The sequence below is a fragment of the Schistocerca nitens genome, chromosome 10 (assembly GCF_023898315.1).
Source record: "Schistocerca nitens isolate TAMUIC-IGC-003100 chromosome 10, iqSchNite1.1, whole genome shotgun sequence".
NCBI classification, from domain to species: Eukaryota; Metazoa; Arthropoda; class Insecta; order Orthoptera; family Acrididae; genus Schistocerca; species Schistocerca nitens.
Window position 1 is genome coordinate 167,658,376 of NC_064623.1, and position 20,459 is coordinate 167,678,834.

General features: G+C 44.1%; 1 protein-coding gene across 1 annotated transcript in view; it reads right to left on the reverse strand.

The window, feature by feature from the left end:
- Nucleotides 1-20,459, reverse strand: part of LOC126209966 (thyroid transcription factor 1-like) — a 78,115-nt gene that overhangs the window by 7,211 nt on the left and 50,445 nt on the right. Inside the window, exon 3 of the mRNA XM_049939078.1 lies at nt 13,340-13,588. Coding sequence (XP_049795035.1) covers nt 13,340-13,588 — 249 coding nt within the window. The remainder of the gene's footprint in view (nt 1-13,339; nt 13,589-20,459) is intronic.

Here is a 20,459-nt window from a genome sequence, read left to right on the forward strand (position 1 = left end):
TATCTTCGACTGACACTCTGCCAAATACACTCCTGGAAATGGAAAAAAGAACACATTGACACCGGTGTGTCAGACCCACCATACTTGCTCCGGACACTGCGAGAGGGCTGTACAAGCAATGATCACACGCACGGCACAGCGGACACACCAGGAACCGCGGTGTTGGCCGTCGAATGGCGCTAGCTGCGCAGCATTTGTGCACCGCCGCCGTCAGTGTCAGCCAGTTTGCCGTGGCATACGGAGCTCCATCGCAGTCTTTAACACTGGTAGCATGCCGCGACAGCGTGGACGTGAACCGTATGTGCAGTTGACGGACTTTGAGCGAGGGCGTATAGTGGGCATGCGGGAGGCCGGGTGGACGTACCGCCGAATTGCTCAACACGTGGGGCGTGAGGTCTCCACAGTACATCGATGTTGTCGCCAGTGGTCGGCGGAAGGTGCACGTGCCCGTCGACCTGGGACCGGACCGCAGCGACGCACGGATGCACGCCAAGACCGTAGGATCCTACGCAGTGCCGTAGGGGACCGCACCGCCACTTCCCAGCAAATTAGGGACACTGTTGCTCCTGGGGTATCGGCGAGGACCATTCGCAACCGTCTCCATGAAGCTGGGCTACGGTCCCGCACACCGTTAGGCCGTCTTCCGCTCACGCCCCAACATCGTGCAGCCCGCCTCCAGTGGTGTCGCGACAGGCGTGAATGGAGGGACGAATGGAGACGTGTCGTCTTCAGCGATGAGAGTCGCTTCTGCCTTGGTGCCAATGATGGTCGTATGCGTGTTTGGCGCCGTGCAGGTGAGCGCCACAATCAGGACTGCATACGACTGAGGCACACAGGACCAACACCCGGCATCATGGTGTGGGGAGCTATCTCCTACACTGGCCGTACACCACTGGTGATCGTCGAGGGGACACTGAATAGTTCACGGTACATCCAAACCGTCATCGAACCCATCGTTCTACCATTCCTAGACCGGCAAGGGAACTTGCTGTTCCAACAGGACAATGCACGTCCGCATGTATCCCGTGCCACCCAACGTGCTCTAGAAGGTGTAAGTCAACTACCCTGGCCAGCAAGATCTCCGGATCTGTCCCCCATTGAGCATGTTTGGGACTGGATGAAGCGTCGTCTCACGCGGTCTGCACGTCCAGCACGAACGCTGGTCCAACTGAGGCGCCAGGTGGAAATGACATGGCAAGCCGTTCCACAGGACTACATCCAGCATCTCTACGATCGTCTCCATGGGAGAATAGCAGCCTGCATTGCTGCGAAAGGTGGGTATACACTGTACTAGTGCCGACATTGTGCATGCTCTGTTGCCTGTGTCTATGTGCCTGTGGTTCTGTGGTTGTGATCATGTGATGTATCTGACCCCAGGAATGTGTCAATAATGTTTCCCCTTCCTGGGACAATGAATTCACGGTGTTCTTATTTCAATTTCCAGGAGTGTATAAACCTAGTACCCAGTCGAGTGGACAGAGGTTCAGGACACTCTCTTGTCCTAGGGGTGGGAAATTGCCCCAAAAGGCGGAAAAATCAGCAATGATCAACGACATGAGGATGCAGAAGGCAATGGAAACCACTGCATTAAAGACACGTAACGTGTATCCACAGGACATGTGGCCTGTAATTGAAAAAGTATCATGATGATCTCTCCATTGGCAAAAGATTCCGGAATAGTCCCCCATTCGGATCTCCGGGAGGGGACTGCCAAGGGGGAGGTTACCATGAGAAAAAGATTGAATAATCTACGAAAGGATAACGTTCTACGAGTCGTGGCGTGGAATGTCAGAAGCTTGAACGTGGTAGGGAAACTAGAAAATCTGAAAAAGGAAATGCAAAGGCTCTATCTAGATATAGTAGGGGTCAGTGAAGTGAAGTGGAAGGAAGACAAGGATTTCTGGTCAGATGAGTATGGGGTAATATCAACAGCAGCAGAAAATGGTATAACAGGTGTAGGATTCGTTATGAATAGGAAGGTAGGGCAGAGGGTGTGTTACTGTGAACAGTTCAGTGACCGGGTTGTTCTAATCAGAATCGACAGCAGACCAACACCGACAACGATAGTTCAGGTATACATGCCGACGTCGCAAGCTGAAGATGAACAGATAGAGAAAGTGTATGAGGATGTTGAAAGGGTAATGCAGTATGTAAAGGGGGACGAAAATCTAATAGTCATGGGCGACTGGAATGCAGTTGTAGGGGAAGGAGTAGAAGAAAAGGTTACAGGAGAATATGGGCTTGGGACAAGGGATGAAAGAGGAGGAAGACTAATTGAGTTCTGTAACAAGTTTCAGCTAGTAATAGCGAATACCCTGTCCAAGAATCACAAGAGAAGGAGGTATACTTGGAAAAGGCCGGGAGATACGTGAAGATTTCAATTAGATTACATCACGGTCAGACAGAGATTCCGAAATCAGATACTGGATTGTAAGGCGTACCCGGGAGCAGATATAGACTCAGATCACAATATAATAGTGATGAAGAGTAGGCTGAAGTTCAAGACATTAGTCAGGAAGAATCAATACGCAAAGAAGTGGGATACGGAAGTACTAAGGAATGACGAGATACGTTTGAAGTTCTCTGACGCTATAGATACAGCAATAAGGAATAGCGCAGTAGGCAGTACAGTTGAGGAGGAATGGACATCTCTAAAAAGGGCCATCACAGAAGTTGGGAAGGAAAACATAGGTACAAAGAAGGTAGCTGCGAAGAAACCATGGGTAACAGAAGAAATACTTCAGTTGATTGATGAAAGGAGGAAGTACAAACATGTTCCGGGAAAATCAGGAATACAGAAATACAAGTCGCTGAGGAATGAAATAAATAGGAAGTGCAGGGAAGCTAAGACGAAATGGCTGCAGGAAAAATGTGAACACATCGAAGAAGATATGATTGTCGGAAGGACAGACTCAGCATACAGGAAAGTCAAAATAACCTTTGGTGACGTTAAAAGCAACGGTGGTAACATTAAGAATGCAACGGAAATTCCACTGTTAAATGCAGAGGAGAGAGCAGATAGGTGGGAAGAATGCATTGAAAGCCTCTATGAGGGTGAAGATTTGTCTGATGTGATAGAAGAAGAAACAGGAGTCGATTAAGAAGAGATAGGGGATCCAGTATTAGAATCGGAATTTAAAAGAGCTTTGGAGGACTTACGGTCAAATAAGGCAGAGGGGATAGATAACATTCCATCAGAATTTCTAAAATCATTGGGGGAAGTGGCAACAAAACGACTATTCACGTTGGTGTGTAGAATATATGAGTCTGGCAACATACTATCTGACTTTCGGAAAAGCATCATCCACACAATTCCGAAGACGGCAAGAGCTGACAAGTGCGAGAATTATCGCACAATCAGCTTAACAGCTCATGCATCGAAGCTGCTTACAAGAATAATATACAGAAGAATGGAAAAGAAAATTGAGAATGCGCTAGGTGACGATCAGTTTGGCTTTAGGAAAAGTAAAGGGACGAGAGAGGTAATTCTGACGTTACGGATAATAATGGAAGCAAGGCTAAAGAAAAATCAAGACACTTTCATAGGATTTGTCGACCTGGAAAAAGCGTTCGACAGTATAAAATGGTGCAAGCTGTTCGAGATTCTGAAAAAAGTAGGGGTTAGCTATAGGGAGAGACGGGTCATATACAATATGTACAACAACCAAGAGGGAATAATAAGAGTGGACTATCAAGAACGAAGTGCTCGTATTAAGAAGGGTGTAAGACAAGGCTGTAGCCTTTCGCCCCTACTCTTCAATCTGGACATCGAGAAAGCAATAATGGAAATAAAAGAAAGGTTCAGGAGTGGAATTAAAATACAAGGTGAAAGGATATCAATGATACGATTCGCTGATGACATTGCTATCTTGAGTGAAAGTGAAGAAGAATTAAATGATCTCCAGAATCAGATTTTCACTCTGCAGCGGAGTGTGCGCTGATATGAAACTTCCTGGCAGATTAAAACTGTGTGTCCGACCGAGACTCGAACTCGGGACCTTTGCCTTTCGCGGGCAAGTGCAGGAGAGCTTCTGTAAAGTTTGGAAGGTAGGAGTCGAGGTACTGGCAGAAGTAAACCTGTGAGTACCGGTCGTGAGTCGTGCTTCGGTAGCTCTGCTGAACGGAATGAACAGTGTAATGAGTACACAGTATGGTTTGAGAGTAAATCGGAGAAAGACGAAGGTAATGAGAAGTAGTAGAAATGAGAACAGCGAGAAACTTAACATCAGGATTGATGGTCACGAAGTCAATGAAGTTAAGGAATTCTGCTACCTAGGCAGTAAAATAACCAATGACGGACGGAGCAAGGAGGACATCAAAAGCAGACTCGCTATGGCAAAAAAGGCATTTCTGGCCAAGAGAAGTCTACTAATATCAAATACCGGCCTTAATTTGAGGAAGAAATTTCTGAGGATGTACGTCTGGAGTACAGCATTGTATGGTAGTGAAACATGGACTGTGGGAAAACCGGAACAGAAGAGAATCGAAGCATTTGAGATGTGGTGCTAGAGACGAATGTTGAAAATTAGGTGGACTGGTAAGGTAAGGAATGAGGAGGTTCTGCGCACAATCGGAGAGGAAAGGAATATGTGGAAAACACTGATAAGGAGAAGGGACAGGATGATAGGACATCTGCTAAGACATGAGGGAATGACTTCCATGGTACTAGAGGGAGCTGTAGAGGGCAAAAACTGTAGAGGATGACAGAGATTGGAATACGTAAAGCAAATAACTGAGGACGTAGGTTGCAAGTGCTACTCTGAGTTGAAGAGGTTAGCACAGGAAAGGAATTCGTGGTGGGCCGCATCAAACCAGTCAGTAGACTGATGACCAAAAAAAAAAACCAGTCGAACACGAAGATTAAATCTCACGTCCGTCGTCCATACATAACCTCATCTGCCTCATCCTTAAGCCGTCGGCACACGGACCGTGCATCCGAACGTTGAGCGTTGAGCGTGCCGAGTTTCTGACGTCATAACGTGGAGTAGCACGCTCGGCAGTCTTTCCGAACGCGCAGAGCAATATCTGGCATGTCAGATATTCTGAGCGTGCGTCTGAGCGTTGACCAATGAGATGGCACAACGTCACATACGTCACAAGCATGCCGTCTCCTTAGTACTGAGTTGTGACGCGCCATATTGGCGTTCATTTCAAGCCTATATGAATATATGCCGTTTCTGAGTACCAGCAAATTGAGAATCACTGGAAAACCCGTTGTTAGTTGGGGTCGACAGAAGCGTCCGATTCCACGCGTCGGCTTTGACCCGTGACGTAAGGGTGTTGTCGTGTGTGACGTCATGACGGCGCGGAGTTTGGTTTGAGTGTGCCTGTCTCCAGTTCTGTTTTATCCTATTTTATTTACTTTTCTGATCTGTTCGTTCTATCTCGTGAGATCTTTTTTTTTTTTAATTTAAAAACACTTATTACTTATTTTAATTATCTGTTTCCTCCAATTTCTGTTTTAGTTTATTATATTTATCTTTCTGATTTGTGCGTTCTATCCCGCGAGATTTTTTTTTAAAGACAAAAAACACTAATAAGCTACTGAAGCATCTTTATCTTCTATGGGTTGCAGGGGTTACGACCCCAGGGGAGGTGGGTGGGTATTCATGCATGGCTGTCTTCACTTACACGTTGTAGCTACGCAAGGCGTCTAAATTTGTTTATATTTAGTTTGCCCCCCACCCAAAACACCCCATTTCCCGCGCTTGTCCCGTTAGTGTCATTAGGCTTCTTGTGGAAAGTGTGTGTGTTTGTTTTTGTTTCCGACATATTTGTGACGTCATGGGTCAAAGCAGACGGACGGGATCGGACGCTACCGTATTTCCGTTAGTTGTGCGATTCGTTCCAATAAAATTGTGAGAAACATCACATTCGTGGCAAAAGAATTATTGTAACCTGCGTATTATGAGAGTAGGCTATTTGAAGGGAGAGACACACTGAAGATCCACCAAAAACGCATTGTTCTTGGTACAATTTGTTATAATTAAATTTCATTCAGTAACATAATTATCTACGATTAACGATTTTAGCAAGCGTAACACAATATGATTAAGAAAACAGAGGGAGACAGGGTTTTAGCGTAATGGGTAGCGTCTCTGTACAATAACAACTTTTTGTTGGGGCGGTGGTTCGCGTCTTAACACTTCCAAAATTTTTTCCTAACATTGGCGTTTATTAGGTTCTGATACTTTATTATTAGTTTAATATAAGTATATGCTATAATATTTAATGTTACGTAAATATAAGTTCACCTTTTTTTGAGGGGTGAGTTTGTTCTATTGGCTTAATCTACAGGACAGCTTGAGCTACTTGTATAAAGATATTTTGCTCCTTTTTCTTTTACGCTTCGTAATTGACATGCTGCAAAGATTCTGCTACTGGGTAGGAACAGTGATCCAGTAAGCCTGACCTTGGGCTTTTACTAAAATGTGGGAATGATGAAATAATGTTTATTGTATGCAGAGAAGTATTCCAAATTTGTACCGCGCTGTTTGCAATGGAACTTTTATAAGCCAGTGTCCTTACTAATTGGACATGGTACTTTCCTTTTCGTGGACGATGGACGAAATATGCGTTTTAAGAACTAACGTGGGAATTTTACGCGCGCCTGTTGAGTAAACAGTGTGATTTACGAACTAGAAACATCCCTCAACTGCCGCTGGAGTCCGTTGCGATCGCGTATACCACGTTGGGACGCACGTACCGTATGCACAAGTCGCATCTTTCCTGCGCGTTCAGCAGCACGTTGAACTTGGCACGCTCAACGTTAAAGTTCGACAGCACGGTCCGTGTGCCGACGGCTTAAACCCAAGCCAATGTAACGTGAACATCCACTGCTCCAATCATTCATTCCAGATCGTAGAACGACACTCTTTCTGCGTCCAACTACCTGCACCCACTCGTCACTTGTACCACTTATACGTCTCCTCCGACACCTAGGACATCTTAAATATTTTCAATATTTCACGGCCCTGTCAGCAACTGTATAAATGTTGTTGTTGTTGTGGTCTTCAGTCCTGAGACTGGTTTGATGCAGCTCTCCATGCTACTCTATCCTGTCCAAGCTTCTTCATCCCCCAGTACCTACTGCAGCCTACATCCTTCTGAACCTGCTTAGTGTATTCATCTCTTGGTCTCCCTCTTCGATTTTTACCCTCCACGCTGCCCTCCAATACTAAATTGGTGATCCCTTGATGCCACAGAGCATGTCCTACCAACCGATTCCTTCTTCTTGTCAAGTTGTGCGACAAACTTCTCGTCTCCCCAATTCTATTCAATGCCTCCTCATTAGTTACGTGATCTACCCATCTAATGTTCAGCATTTTTCTGTAGCACCACATTTCGAAAGCTTCTATTCTCTTCTTGTCTAAACTATTTATCGTCCATGTTTCACTTCCATACATGGCTACACTCCATACAAATAATTTCAGAAACGACTTCCTGACAAATCTATACTCGATGTCAACAAATTTCTTTTCTTCAGAAACGCTATCCTTGCCATTGCCAGTCTACATTTTATATCCTCTCTACTTCGACTATCATCTGTTATTTTGCTGACCAAATGGCAAAACTCCTTTACTACTTTAAGTGTCTCATTTCCTAATCTAATTCCCTCAGCATCACCCGACTTAATTCGACTACATTCCATTATCCACGTTTAGCTTTTGTTGATGTTCATCTTATACCCTCCTTTCAAGACACTGTCCATTCCGTTCAACTGCTCTTCCAAGTCCTTTGCTGTCTCTGACAGAATTACAATGTCATCGGCGAACCTCAAAGTTTTTATTTCTTCTCTATGGCTTTTAATACCTACTCCGAACTTTTCTTTTGTTTCCTTTACTGCTTGCTCAATATATAGATTGATAACATCGGGGATAGGCTACAACCCTGTCTCACTCCCTTCCCAACCACTGCTTCACTTTCATGCCCTTCGACTCTTATAACTGCCATCTGGTTTCTGTACAAATTGTAAATAGCTTTTCGCTCCGTGTATTTTACCCCTGTCACCTTTAGAAGTTGAAAGAGAGTATTCCAGTCAACATTGTCAAAAGCTTTCTCTAAGTCTACAAATGCTAGAAACGTAGGTTTGCCTTTTCTAAATCTAGCTTCTAAGATAAGTCGTAAGGTCAGTATTGCCTCACGTGTTCCATCATTTCTACGGAATCCAAACTGATCTTCCCCGAGGTCGGCTTCTACCAATATTTCCATTCGTCTGTAAACAATTCGCGTTTGTATTTTGCAGCTGTGACTTATTAAACTGATAGTTCGGTAATTTTCACTTCTGTCAACACCTGCTTTCTTTGGGATTGGAATTATTATATTCTTCTTGAAGTCTGAGGGTATTTCGCCTGTCTCAAACATTTTGCTCACAAGATGGTAGAGTTTGTCAGGACTGGCTCTCCCAAGGCTGTCAGTAGTTCTAATGGAATGTTGTCTACTCCCGGGGCCTTGTTTCGACTCAGGTCTTTCAGTGCTCAGTCAAGTATCATATCTCCCATTTCATGTTCATCTACATCCTCTTCCATTTCCAAAATATTGTCCTCAAGTACATCGCCCTTGTATAGACCCTCCATATACTCCTTCCACCTTTCTGCTTTCCCTTCTTTGCTTGCAACTGGGTTTCCATCTGAGCTCTTGATACTCATACAAGTGGTTCTCTTTTCTCCAAAGGTCTCTTTAATTTTCCTGTAGGCAGTATCTGTCTTAACCCTAGTGAGATAAGCCTCTACATCCTTCCATTTGTCCTCTAGCCATCCCGGCCTTTAATTTTAATTTTAAGAACCAACAGCCTCAGTTGCAAAGTTTAGCTAGATTTACCTAGGTTTCAGTCGGTATAACCCAACCTTCTTCAGAATAAAAGTAACTACCATTTGTCCATAGTGGACATCGTCAAGCTAAAGCTATAAATCCATAAATTATCGTTAGATTGTAAAAAATTATCTGAAGCTGCCTCGGCCCCATTTCGCGACGGCAGAGCAGCGGACACAAGCGCTTTACTGGAACTCCAGTACAGCACTCGTGGCTGCCGCATCGCGGTCGCGATGTGGGGCCGAGGCAGCTTCAGATAATTTTTTACAATCTGACGATAATTTATGGATTTATAGCTTTAGCTTGACGCCGGCCGTTTGTGGCCGAGCGGTTCTAGGCGCTTCAGTCTGGCACCGCGCGACCGCTACGGTCGCAGGTTCGAATCCTGCCTCGGGCATGGATGTGTGTGATGTCCTTAGGCTAGTTAGGTTTAAGTAGTTCTAGGGGACTGATGAACTCAGTTGTTAAGTCCCATAGTGCTCAGAGCCATTTGAACCATTTTTAGCTTGACCATGTCCACTATGGACAGACGGTAGTCACTTTTATTCTGAAGAAGGTTGGGTCATCCTAACTAATACCTAGGTAAATCTAGCTAAACTTTGTTCGATGGGATTCATGTCGGTTGATCTGGGTGGCCAAATCATATTTTCAAATCGTTCAGAATGATCTTCAAACCAATCGCGACAGTTGTGACCTGGTGACGTGATTGGGAACATGACTGGCTGCAAATTGTCTCCAAGTAGGCGAACGTAACCATTTTCAGGCAGTGGTCCATCCAGTTGGGAAAGAAAACTCAGTCCATTCCATGCAAACACGGGCCTCACCATTATGGAGCTATCACCATCTCGGACGGTGCCCTGTTTACAACTTAGGTCCATAGCTTCGTGGGATCTCCACCACTCTCGAATCCTACCATCGGCTCTCACCAACTGAAATCTGGACTTAGCAAAGGCACTCGCGTCGGTCGTCTGTTGCCACAGCACATTAACGCCAAATTTCGCCACGCTGTCCTAACAGATACCTTTTTCTGCGGTTATTTCACGCAGTGTTGCTTGTCTGTTGGCATCGACGACTGTACGCTGCTGCATTGTTCGTCGTGAGTGCTCATGACCGAAATTTGATATTCTCGGCACACTCTGTAACACCATAGCTCTAATGATCTACTGATTTATTTTGCTTTTATTTATTTAATGTTACTTCTGGAAATGTGTGTGATTGAATGGGTAACACATAACTGTATATTTCTTTATTTGTTAATATGTGCAAAAGCTCTGTGTTATCCAATGCGTTTGTTTGTTGTTATGTAAACTGCTGATCCTCACTTAGGAATCTTAGCAATTATTGCACCATAAGGTGTAGTGGTTCCCCACGGGAACGGTATTGCATCAGAATGCGCAAATTGTGTTTGGCCTTGCGGAAAAAGGTGGGACTGGTAGCCACCGGTCGGAGACGGACACGGAAGTAGACGAGGAAGTCAGTCGGAAAGCACACGGAGACGGAGACGGAAGCCGTCGGAGACGAGCCACCAGACGGACACGAGTTACGAGTCCGTGCTATTCCATGGGAAAGACGCATATTGTGCTGATTTCCAAGAGAGGATTTTCATGCTTCTCTCCAAGGGCTCGAATAGTTGGAAATATTCTGGAATTTGTCTCTATCATCGCCATCAAGAAATCGGCCTGCAATTCCACCTACCTGCATGCAGTTGCCACCACATTGCGCAATCATCGCTTCATAGTGACATTATGATGTACAGTGAAGGATCAGCTTAAAGGATGTGCTAATGTGCTGAAATATAAGGTAAATTATATCTGAATTTGTGTATCTACCTTGACTTTTCTCCTCATCATAACCTCTTAGGATCCTCACCGTTTGGACTATACTGATTACCGAGTGTCCTTACTGAAAGTACATTGGAGCCTAGAGTGATTTTGTTAATTAAAGCCTCTTGAACTGAAAATTGATTTTCCTAGTGAAAACTGCTTATTAACGTGTTGTTGCCAATTTCAAGTAAAGGTTCTTAAGACTGAGGCTTATAATGTTTCTTGCTTAGTAAATGATTACATTACTGCTTATTATTGCAAATAGCAGAAGGTGAGCCAGTGTCTTGCATATATGTTATTTTTGTGTCTCACTGCAGTAAAAGTGGAAAACTGCAATAGTAGGAAATTATATATTCAGGTTTACTCTCTCTCTCTCTCTCTCTCGTGTATTAGAATTGCATATTAATAATAACGTTATAAAGACAAGTCACTTTGTGTAAAGTAATAGTGTGTTTTAGTAGCTGTTATAATTTTGCAAATTGCTTCTGCTGCTCTAATTGTTGGTTTCAACTTTATCATATGTATATGTATGTATCAGAGTTAATTGCACTCGCTTGTGGTCAAGTATAGGTTGTGTTTATCTGTTAAAATTATTAATTACTATTTTCTTCAACGAGAATGTTGATCATTCTTTTGCCTAGTTAGGCTGGCGGCCGTTTTACCATTATCAGTTTAACAGTGCAGGAAGGCAATTTCTTCGTTAGTCACTGTTTAATTAGTTACGTAATTCTGACTTTCATTTCCGATAAGCCACTTCCGTTAGGTACAACATGGTCAAACAATAAAAATTCCTCTCAGAGGGTAACACTGTTCTGAGTGCGTTATACCATAATTACTATAACAAAATAATTTTGTTTTGTAAACTGACTCCTACTTTGGGGTTATGGTGTAATAGTAGCAGAGTGTAGTGTTATACGTGGCTTTTCTTTGACAGGATTACTTTTTCTGTTAGGACATAATAAGTAATATACCAAACTTGGTATTTGATTACGCAAGCTACGTAAACATTGCGCCACCACGCAGCCCAGTAGTGTTATAACTCTTGACACTGTGAATCTACGAATATTAAATTCCCTTACGATTTCCAAAATGGAATCTCCCATCCCGTGCGTCTAGCTCCAACTACCATCCCGCGTTGAAAGTCATTTAATACCCGTCGCGCGGCCATGATCACGTCGCAAACCTTTTCACATGAATCACCTGACAAGGGAACCTCCCCATCGCACCCCCCTCAGATTTAGTTATAAGTTGGCACAGTGGATAGGCCTTGAAAAACTGAACACAGATCAATCGAGAAAACAGGAAGAAGTTGTGTGTAACTACGTAAAAAATAATCAAAATATACAAACTGAGTAGTCCATTTGCAAGATAAGCAACATCAAGGACAGCATTACTCAGGAGCGCCGTGATCCCGTGGTTAGCGTGAGCAGCTGCGGAGTGAGAGGTCCTTGGTTCAAGTCTTCCCTCAAGTGAAAAGTTTTCTTTATTTTCGCAAAGTTATGATCTCTCCGTCCGTTCATTGACGTCTCTGTTCACTGTAATACGTTTAGTGTCTGCGTTTTGCGACCGCACCGCAAAACCGTGCGATTAGTAGACGAAAGGACGTGCCTCTCCAATGGGAGCCGAAAACATTTGATCGCAAGGTCATAGGTCAACCGATTCCTCCACAGGAAAACACGTCTGATATATTCCATACGACACTGGTGACAGCATGTGCGTCACATGACAGGAATATGTTGTCGACCCACCTAACTTGTACACTTGGCGAATGGGTAAAAAGATTCTTCTACCTTGCCCGATTTAGGTTTTCTTGTGATAATCACTCCCAAAAAAGTGATGAAAACATAAGAGTTTGTCACATAAATTGCAACAAATGAATGCAACAGTTTCACAGTAGCACAATTTTCCCTGTGTTCTGTCAAAACATATGTTTTGTTTCGATGTTTGTTTAGGTGTAGCGTCCCCATACTACGGCGCAGTTACCTCGCTTCGGACGGACGGACGGACAGATAATAATTGTCTGAAATTAAAAAAAAAAATTTAACTTTTCACTCGAGGGAATACTTGAACCAAAGACCTCTCGTTCCGCAGCTGCTCACGCTAACCACAGGACCACGGCGCTCCTGAGCTAACATTAACCTACATTAACCTTGATGTTACCTATCTTGCTTATGGACTACTCAATTTGTATATTTTGCTTTTTTTTTCATAGTTACACACAACTTCTTCCTGTTTTCTCGATTGATCTGTGTTCAGTTTGTCGAGGCCTATCGACTATGCCAACTTATAACTATATCTGAGGGGGGTGTGATGGGGAGGTTCCCTTGTGAGTACAAATGACAGCTACGCTAGTGCAATGCTCTTTCTTATTTTGTGTACGCGATACTATCGCCATTTGTATTTGTGAATATCGCTGTCCCGTGACTTTTGTCACCTGTGTGTAACTGGTTGAAACGTATCATTCAGCCATGATTTCAGTGGCATTCCTTACATAGCAGGGAAAAGCGGCTGAGGAACAGAAACAAGAACGTAACAAACCTCGTATAACCCGAAAACTGGAGCTAAAATACAAAAATTACTGCCATTCTGGAATTCAGCGTTCCAAAACATATAAAGACTGGTTATTTTTGTTGGTGTAAAAATTTCATTGTTGGACAGTGTTATTCGTCCAGTGTCCTTAGCAAACAGATGTTGGCAACACTGACCTGGGTGGGCGCCCGGCTGGTGGTGGTGCAGCCGCTCCGAGTCGCGGCTGTCGCCGTCCTCGTGAACATCCGGCGGAGCGCGCTGCAGCTGCGAGTCGGGGGCGGCGGGGGCGGCGTCGTGGGGCGGCGGGGGCGGCGAGCCGTGCGCCTGGCCGTGGCCCTGCGTGCCCGGCGACGTGCTGTCCGGGCTCAGCTGCTGCGGGGGCGGCGGCACCGCGTGCGTCTGCTGGGGCACCGCCGCCAGCACGCCTGCCGACACCGCGGCAAAAAAACTACTCAGTACATGCTGCTTACGAGGGAACCTAAGAGTTTGCGAAGACAAGCTAAAATAGAGATAAATGATGTGTGTGAGTGTAAAATCATTCGAGATACGAAGAAAGCGTAGGCTCCTGGATACGGTATGAGGGTATGCTGAAAAATAATCGCCGCGCGGGACTAGCCGTGCAGTCCGAGCCGCTGCAGTCATATGGACTGTGCAGCTGGTCCCGGCAGAGGTTCGAGTCCTCCCTCGGGCATGGGTGTGTGTGTTTGATCTTAGGATAATTTAGGCTAAGTAGTGTGTAAGCTTAGGGAGTGATGACCTTAGCAGTTAAGTCCCATGAGATTTCACACACATTTTCTTTACTTTCATTTTTTTTTTAAAATAATCGCTCTGTATATTTTATGTGAAAACTCGTAAGGCTTTTTGCCCGCATCTCGTGGTCGTGCGGTAGCGTTCTCGCTTCCCACGCCCGGGTTCCCGGGTTCGATTCCCGGCGGCGTCAGGGATTTTCTCTGCCTCGTGATAGCTGGGTATTGTGTGATGTCCTTAGGTTAGTTAGGTTTAAGGAGTTCTAAGTTCTAGGGGACTGATGACCATAGATGTTAAGTCCCATAGTGCTCAGAGCCATTTGAACCATCGTAAGGCTTTTTAAATAAAACAAACTTTATTAACATTCTACATCTTTATTCTTCATGTGTACATATTTATTTCTCAACATAGTCACTCTGGCGACGAACACATTCTCCCCAACGAGAGGCCAGTTTGTTGATATCTTCACTCTTCTCCCCAATTCTATTCAATACCTTTTCATCAGTTATGTGATCTATCCATCTAATCGTCAGCATTCTTCCGTAGCATCACATTTCGAAAGCTTCTATTCTCTTCTTGTCTAAACTATTTATCGTCCATGTTTCACTTCCATACATGGCTACACTCCATATAAATACTTTCCTGACACTTAAATCTATACTCGATGTTCACAAACTTCTCTTCTTCAGAAACTCTTTCCTTGGCATTGCCAGTCTACATTTTATATCCTCTCTACTTCGACCATCATCAGTTATTTTGCTCCCCAAATAACAAAACTCCTTTACTACTTTAAGTGTCTCATTTCCTAATCTAATTCCCTCAGCATCACCCTAGTTAACTCGACTACATTCCATTATCCTCGTTTTGCTTTTGTTGATGTTCATCTTATATCCTCCTTTCAAGACATTGTCCATTACGTTCAATTGCTATTCCAAGTCCTTTGCTGTCTCTGACAAAATTACAATGTCATCGGCAAACCTGAAAGCTTTTATTTCTTCTCTATGGATTTTAATACCTACTCCGAATTTTTCTTTTGTTTCCTTTACTGCTTGCTCAATATACAGAATGAATAACATCGGGGAGAGGCTACAACCCTGTCTCACTCCCTTCCCAACCACTGCTTCCCTTTCATGTCCCTCGACTCTTATAACTGCCATCTGGATCTGTAAAAATTGTAAATAGCCTTTCGCTCCCTGTATTTTATCCCCGCTACCTTCAGAATTTGAAAGAGAGTATTCTAGTCAACAATGTCAAAAGCTTTCTCTAAGTCTAAAAATGCTAGAAACGTAGGTTTGCCTTTTCTTAATCTAGCTTCTAAGATAAGTCGTAGGGTCAGTATTGCCTCACGTGTTCCATCGTTTCTATGGAATCCAAACTGATCTTCCCCGAGGTCGGCTTCTACCAGTTTTTCCATCCGTCTATAAAGAATTCGCGTTAGTACGAGGGCTATTCCGAAAGTAATGTCCGATCGGTCACGAAATGGAAACGACTATGAAAATCCGATAAAGCTTTGCACAGATGTGTTGGGTAGTGTCTCTAGTATTAGCATCACGTCGCTCTTCTCATTTCTGAGCTCGCAGTGAGTGCGTAAAGATGTCTAGAAAATAGTGTCTGCCGCCAAGTACGGGGGCCTGGTGAGAAATTTCCTCTGAAGCTATGCAGCTAACATTACATAACTGTCGTGCTGTTTCGTCTTCAAGACAATTCTCAGCCGCATTCTGCAGGGGCAATGAAGATGCTCCTGCATCGTTTTCAAATGGAAATGTGAGATTACCCACAATACAGCCCGTAATTGTCTCCCTCTGAGTTTCAGCTCAGGTCACATGAACCGCTGGTTATGAAGACAACATTTCGGCACAAGACAACGAGCCGTAGGCCAGCGTAGAGAATTGGCGGAGAGCACTGGCGGCTGCCTTCTATAGCGAGGGTATGGGAAAGTTGGTACAACGCTACGATACACGTCTAAGTCGGGTCGGCGACTATGGAGATAAGTAGCTGCAAGGTGTATCTAACTGTTGCAAATAAAACATTTTTGATTTTTACCGTGGTTTCCATTTCGCGACCTATCGGACCTTACTTTCGGAATAGCCCTCGTATTTTGCAGCTGTGACTTTTAAACTAATAGTTCGGTAATTTTCACATCTGTCAACACCTGCTTTCGTTGGGATTGGAATTATTAAATTCTTCTTGAAGTCTGAGGGTATTTCGCCTGTCTCAAACATTTTGCTCACCAGATGGTAGAGTTTTGTCAGGATTCGCGGATGGCACGAGGAAAAAAGGACTGTCTGAACGCCTCAGTAAGAGCTCTAATTTCCCTTATCTTTGAATGGCGATCATTGCGCGATTTCAAAGTTGCTGGTAATGATATATGCTCTACATCCTCGGTGAAGATCGGATTTCGGAATTTAGTGACCAGCCCCTTCCGTTTAGCGCGTCGTCTCTCTATAAGTGTACAAACTTTCTATGAGATATGTGACGCTATCGCGATGGCTAAATGCACCAGTCACCAATCTTCCCGCTATTCTTTGGATCTCAATCTCTTGAATCAGACCCATCTAGTAAGGGTCCCATACAGAAGAACAATACTCTAAGAAGGGAGTAACTAACGTAAGGACTGCATCGCTTCAAAATTCTACCAATAAACCGCAAACTAGAGTTCGCCTTGCCCGTTACTTGTGTAATCTGATCATTGCATTTGAGATCATTTCGAACAGTCACACCCAGATACTTGACGGATGTTACCGCTTCCGAAGACTGGGCATTTATTTTGTACTCTTACATTAATGGGGATTTTCATCTTGTTATACGCAGTACGTTAGACTTACTAATATCGAGAGATAACTGCCAGTCATTACACCACGCAATTATTTTCTGCAAATCCTTATTAATTTGTTCATAACTTTCTTGTGATACTGACTTCCTATAGACTACAGCATCATCGGCAAACAGTCTAATGCCACTGTCAATACCATCAACCAGATCGTTTATGTAAATCGTAAAAAGCAGCGGACCTATTACGCTGCCCTGGGGCTCACCTGATGTTACGCTTGTTTCTGTTGAAATCTCCCCTTTCAGGACGACATACTTTTCTCTGTCTGACAGAAAAATTTCTGTCCAAACGCATATGTCATCGGATAGACGGTAAGCACTTTTTGGAGTAAGCGACAGTGCGGAACTGAGTCGAGCGCCTTTCTAAAGTCGAGAAATATGGGGTCAAACTGGGAGCCGCTACCTAGAACCTGTTGTATATGATGCACAAAGAGGGCCAGCTGTGTCTCGCATGACCGCTGTTTCCTAAAACCGTGCTGGTTTCTGCAGATGAGCTTCTCAGAGTCGAGAAAGGTCATTATGTCTGAACACAAGATATGTTCCATGATTCTGCAACAAATCGATGTCAGTGAAATTGGCCGGTAATTATGTGCATCCGATTTTCTACCCTTTTTATAGGTTGTTATGACCTGGGCCTCCTTCCAGTCCCTTGGAACTTTGCGCTGTTCCAGTGATCTCTGATAGCTGATCGATAAGAGTGGTGCGATATTTGTAGCATAGTCAACATATTGACATTGTAATTCTGTCAGAGACAGCAAAGGACAGTGTCTTGAAAGGAGGGTATAAGGTGAACACAAACAAAGGCAAAACGAGGATAATGGAACGTAGTCGAATTAAGTTGGGTGATGCTGGGGGAATTAGATTAGGAAATGAGACACTTAAAGTAGTAAAGGAGTTTTGTTATTTGGGGAGCAAAATAACTGATGAAGGTCGAAGTAGAGAGGATATAAAATGTAGACTGGCAATGGCCAGGAAAGCGTTTCTGAAGAAGAGAAATTTGTTAACATCGAGTATAGATTTAAGTGTTGAAAGTATTTGTATGGAGTGTAGCCATGTATGGAAGTGAAACATGGACAATAAATAGTTTGGACAAGAAGAGAATAGAAGCTTTCGAAATGTGGTGCTACGGAAGAATGCCGAAGATTAGATGGGTAGATCACATAACTAATGAGGAGGTATTGAATAGGGTTGGCGAGAAGAGGAGTTTGTGGCACAACTTGACAAGAAGAAGGGACCGGTTGGTAGGGCATGTTCTGAGGCATCAAGGTATCACACATTTAGCATTGGAGGGCAGCGTGGAGGGTAAAAATCGTAGAGGGAGACCAAGAGATGAATACACTAAGCAGATTCAGAAGGATGTAGGCTGCAGTAGGTATTGGGAGATGAAGAAGCTTGCACAGGACACAGTAGCATGGAGAGCTACAACAGTCTCTGGACTGAGGACCACAACAACAACAAACAATCTTACGGGGATGCCGTCTGGGCCAGATGCCTTCCTGGCGTCTAAAGATCTTAAACTGTTTCACAATCCCAGATACACTAAACACTATGTCAGCCATCCTTGCGTTCACAGTTGGTTCCCAACTCAAATTTAATGCGATACCTCGGCAAGAGTTGATTTGCGGACACATGTTTTATATTAGAACAAATAAGGCCTCGGTCACAAACATTAAGTCAAAATTGACCTGGTTTCGACGCTACTATGAGCGACGTCTTCAGAATTAGACTAACTGTTCTAAAATGTGTTAGGTATATAATACATTAATAACTGTTGTTCACAGTACTAGCAGCCCTTAGCGGCAGCATTTGGGAGGACCACGGTTGAATCCCGCGTCCGGCCATCCTGATTTAGGTTTTCCGTGATTTCCCTAAATCGCTCCAGGCAAATGCCGGGATGGTTCCTTGGAAAGGGCACGGCCGACTTCCTTCCCTAATCCGATGAGACCGATGACCTCGCTGTCTGGTCTCCTCCCACAAAACAACCCAATCCCTTAGCGGCTCGCCATCTTACTTACAACTATTCATGACGTCGCCTTTCCGGCTTAGATCTTTTTTAATATGTGACTTGTAAGTACTGCATCTTTTCCAGTAAGTACACACTTTAATTTTATTAATGTATTATATGTTGTTGTTGTTGTTGTTGTTGTGGTCTTCAGTCCAGAGATTCAAATGGCTCTGAGCACTATGGGACTCAACTGCTGTGGTCATAAGTCCCCTAGAACTTAGAACTACTTAAACCTAACTAACCTAAGGACAGCACATAACACCCAGCCAGCACGAGGCAGAGAAAATCCCTGACCCCGCCGGGAATCGAACCCGGGACAGTCCAGAGACTGGTTTGATGCAGCTCTCCATGCTACTCTATCCTGTCCAAGCATCTTCATCTCCCAGTACCTACTGCAGCCTACATCCTTCTGAATCTGCTTAGTGTATTCATCCCTTGGTCTCCCTCTTCGATTTTTACCCTTCACACCCTTTACTAAATTGGTTATCCCTAGATGTCTCAGAACATGTCCCACCAACCGATCCGTTCTTCTAGTCAAGTTGTGTCACAAACTCCTCTTCTCGCCAACCCTATTCAATACCTCCTCATTAGTTATGTGATCTACCCATCTAATCTTCAGCATTCTTCTGTAGCACCACATTTCGAAAGGTTCTATTCTCTTATTGTCCAAACTATTTGTTGTCCATGTTTCACTTCCATACATGGCTTCACTCCATACAAATACTTTCAGAAACGACTTCCTGACACTTAAATCTATACTCGATGTTAACAAATTTCTCTTCTTCAGAAACGCTATCCTTGCCATTGCCAGTCTACATTTTATATCTTCTCTAATTCGACCATCATCAGTTAATTTGCTCGCCAAATAGCAAAACTCCTTTACTACTTTAAATGTCTCATTTCCTAATCTAATTCCCTCAGCATCACCCGATTTAATTCGACTACATTCCATTATCCTCGTTTTGCCTTTGTTTATGTTCATCTTATACCCTCCTTTCAAGCCACTGTCCATTCCGTTCAACTGCTCTTCCAAGTCTTTTGCTGTCCGAACTCCGAACTAAATCTCTGTCTTACCATAGTCAATATATAATCTTACGGGGATGCCGTCTGGGCCAGATGCCTTCCTGGCGTCTAAGGATCTTAACTGTTTCACAATTACAGATACACTAAACACTATGTCAGCCATCCTTGCGTTCACAGTTGGTTCCCAACTCAAATTTAATGCGATACCTCGGCAACAGTGGTTTCGCGGACACATGTTTATTGGAGCTTTTTAGCTACTTTTGCCGGCCGTGGTGGCCAAGCGGTTAAAGGCGCTACAGTCTGGAACCGCGCGGCCGCTACGGTCGCAGGTTCGAATCCTGCCTCGGGAATGGATGTGTGTGATGTCCTTAGGTTGGTTAGGTTTAAGTAGTTCTAAGTTCTAGGGGCTGATGACCTTAGAAGTTAAGTCCCATAGTGCTCAGAGCCATTTTTTTAGCTACTTTTGGCCTGTACTTTCTGTGTGTGTACCATTGACCATCACTTCTGAAACACACTGTGTATATTTTGTGTGTGTGTGTGTGTGTGTGTGTGTGTGTGTGTGAAGGGTGGCTGTGTAATACATCTCGGACGTGTCGGGGTTTGGTTGCGTTTTGCCAAAAGTCATCCCACGTTGTCCGCTGTCGCACTGTTTGCTCCCGATTTCATTCACACTGGCTGGGTGTGGGGATTCC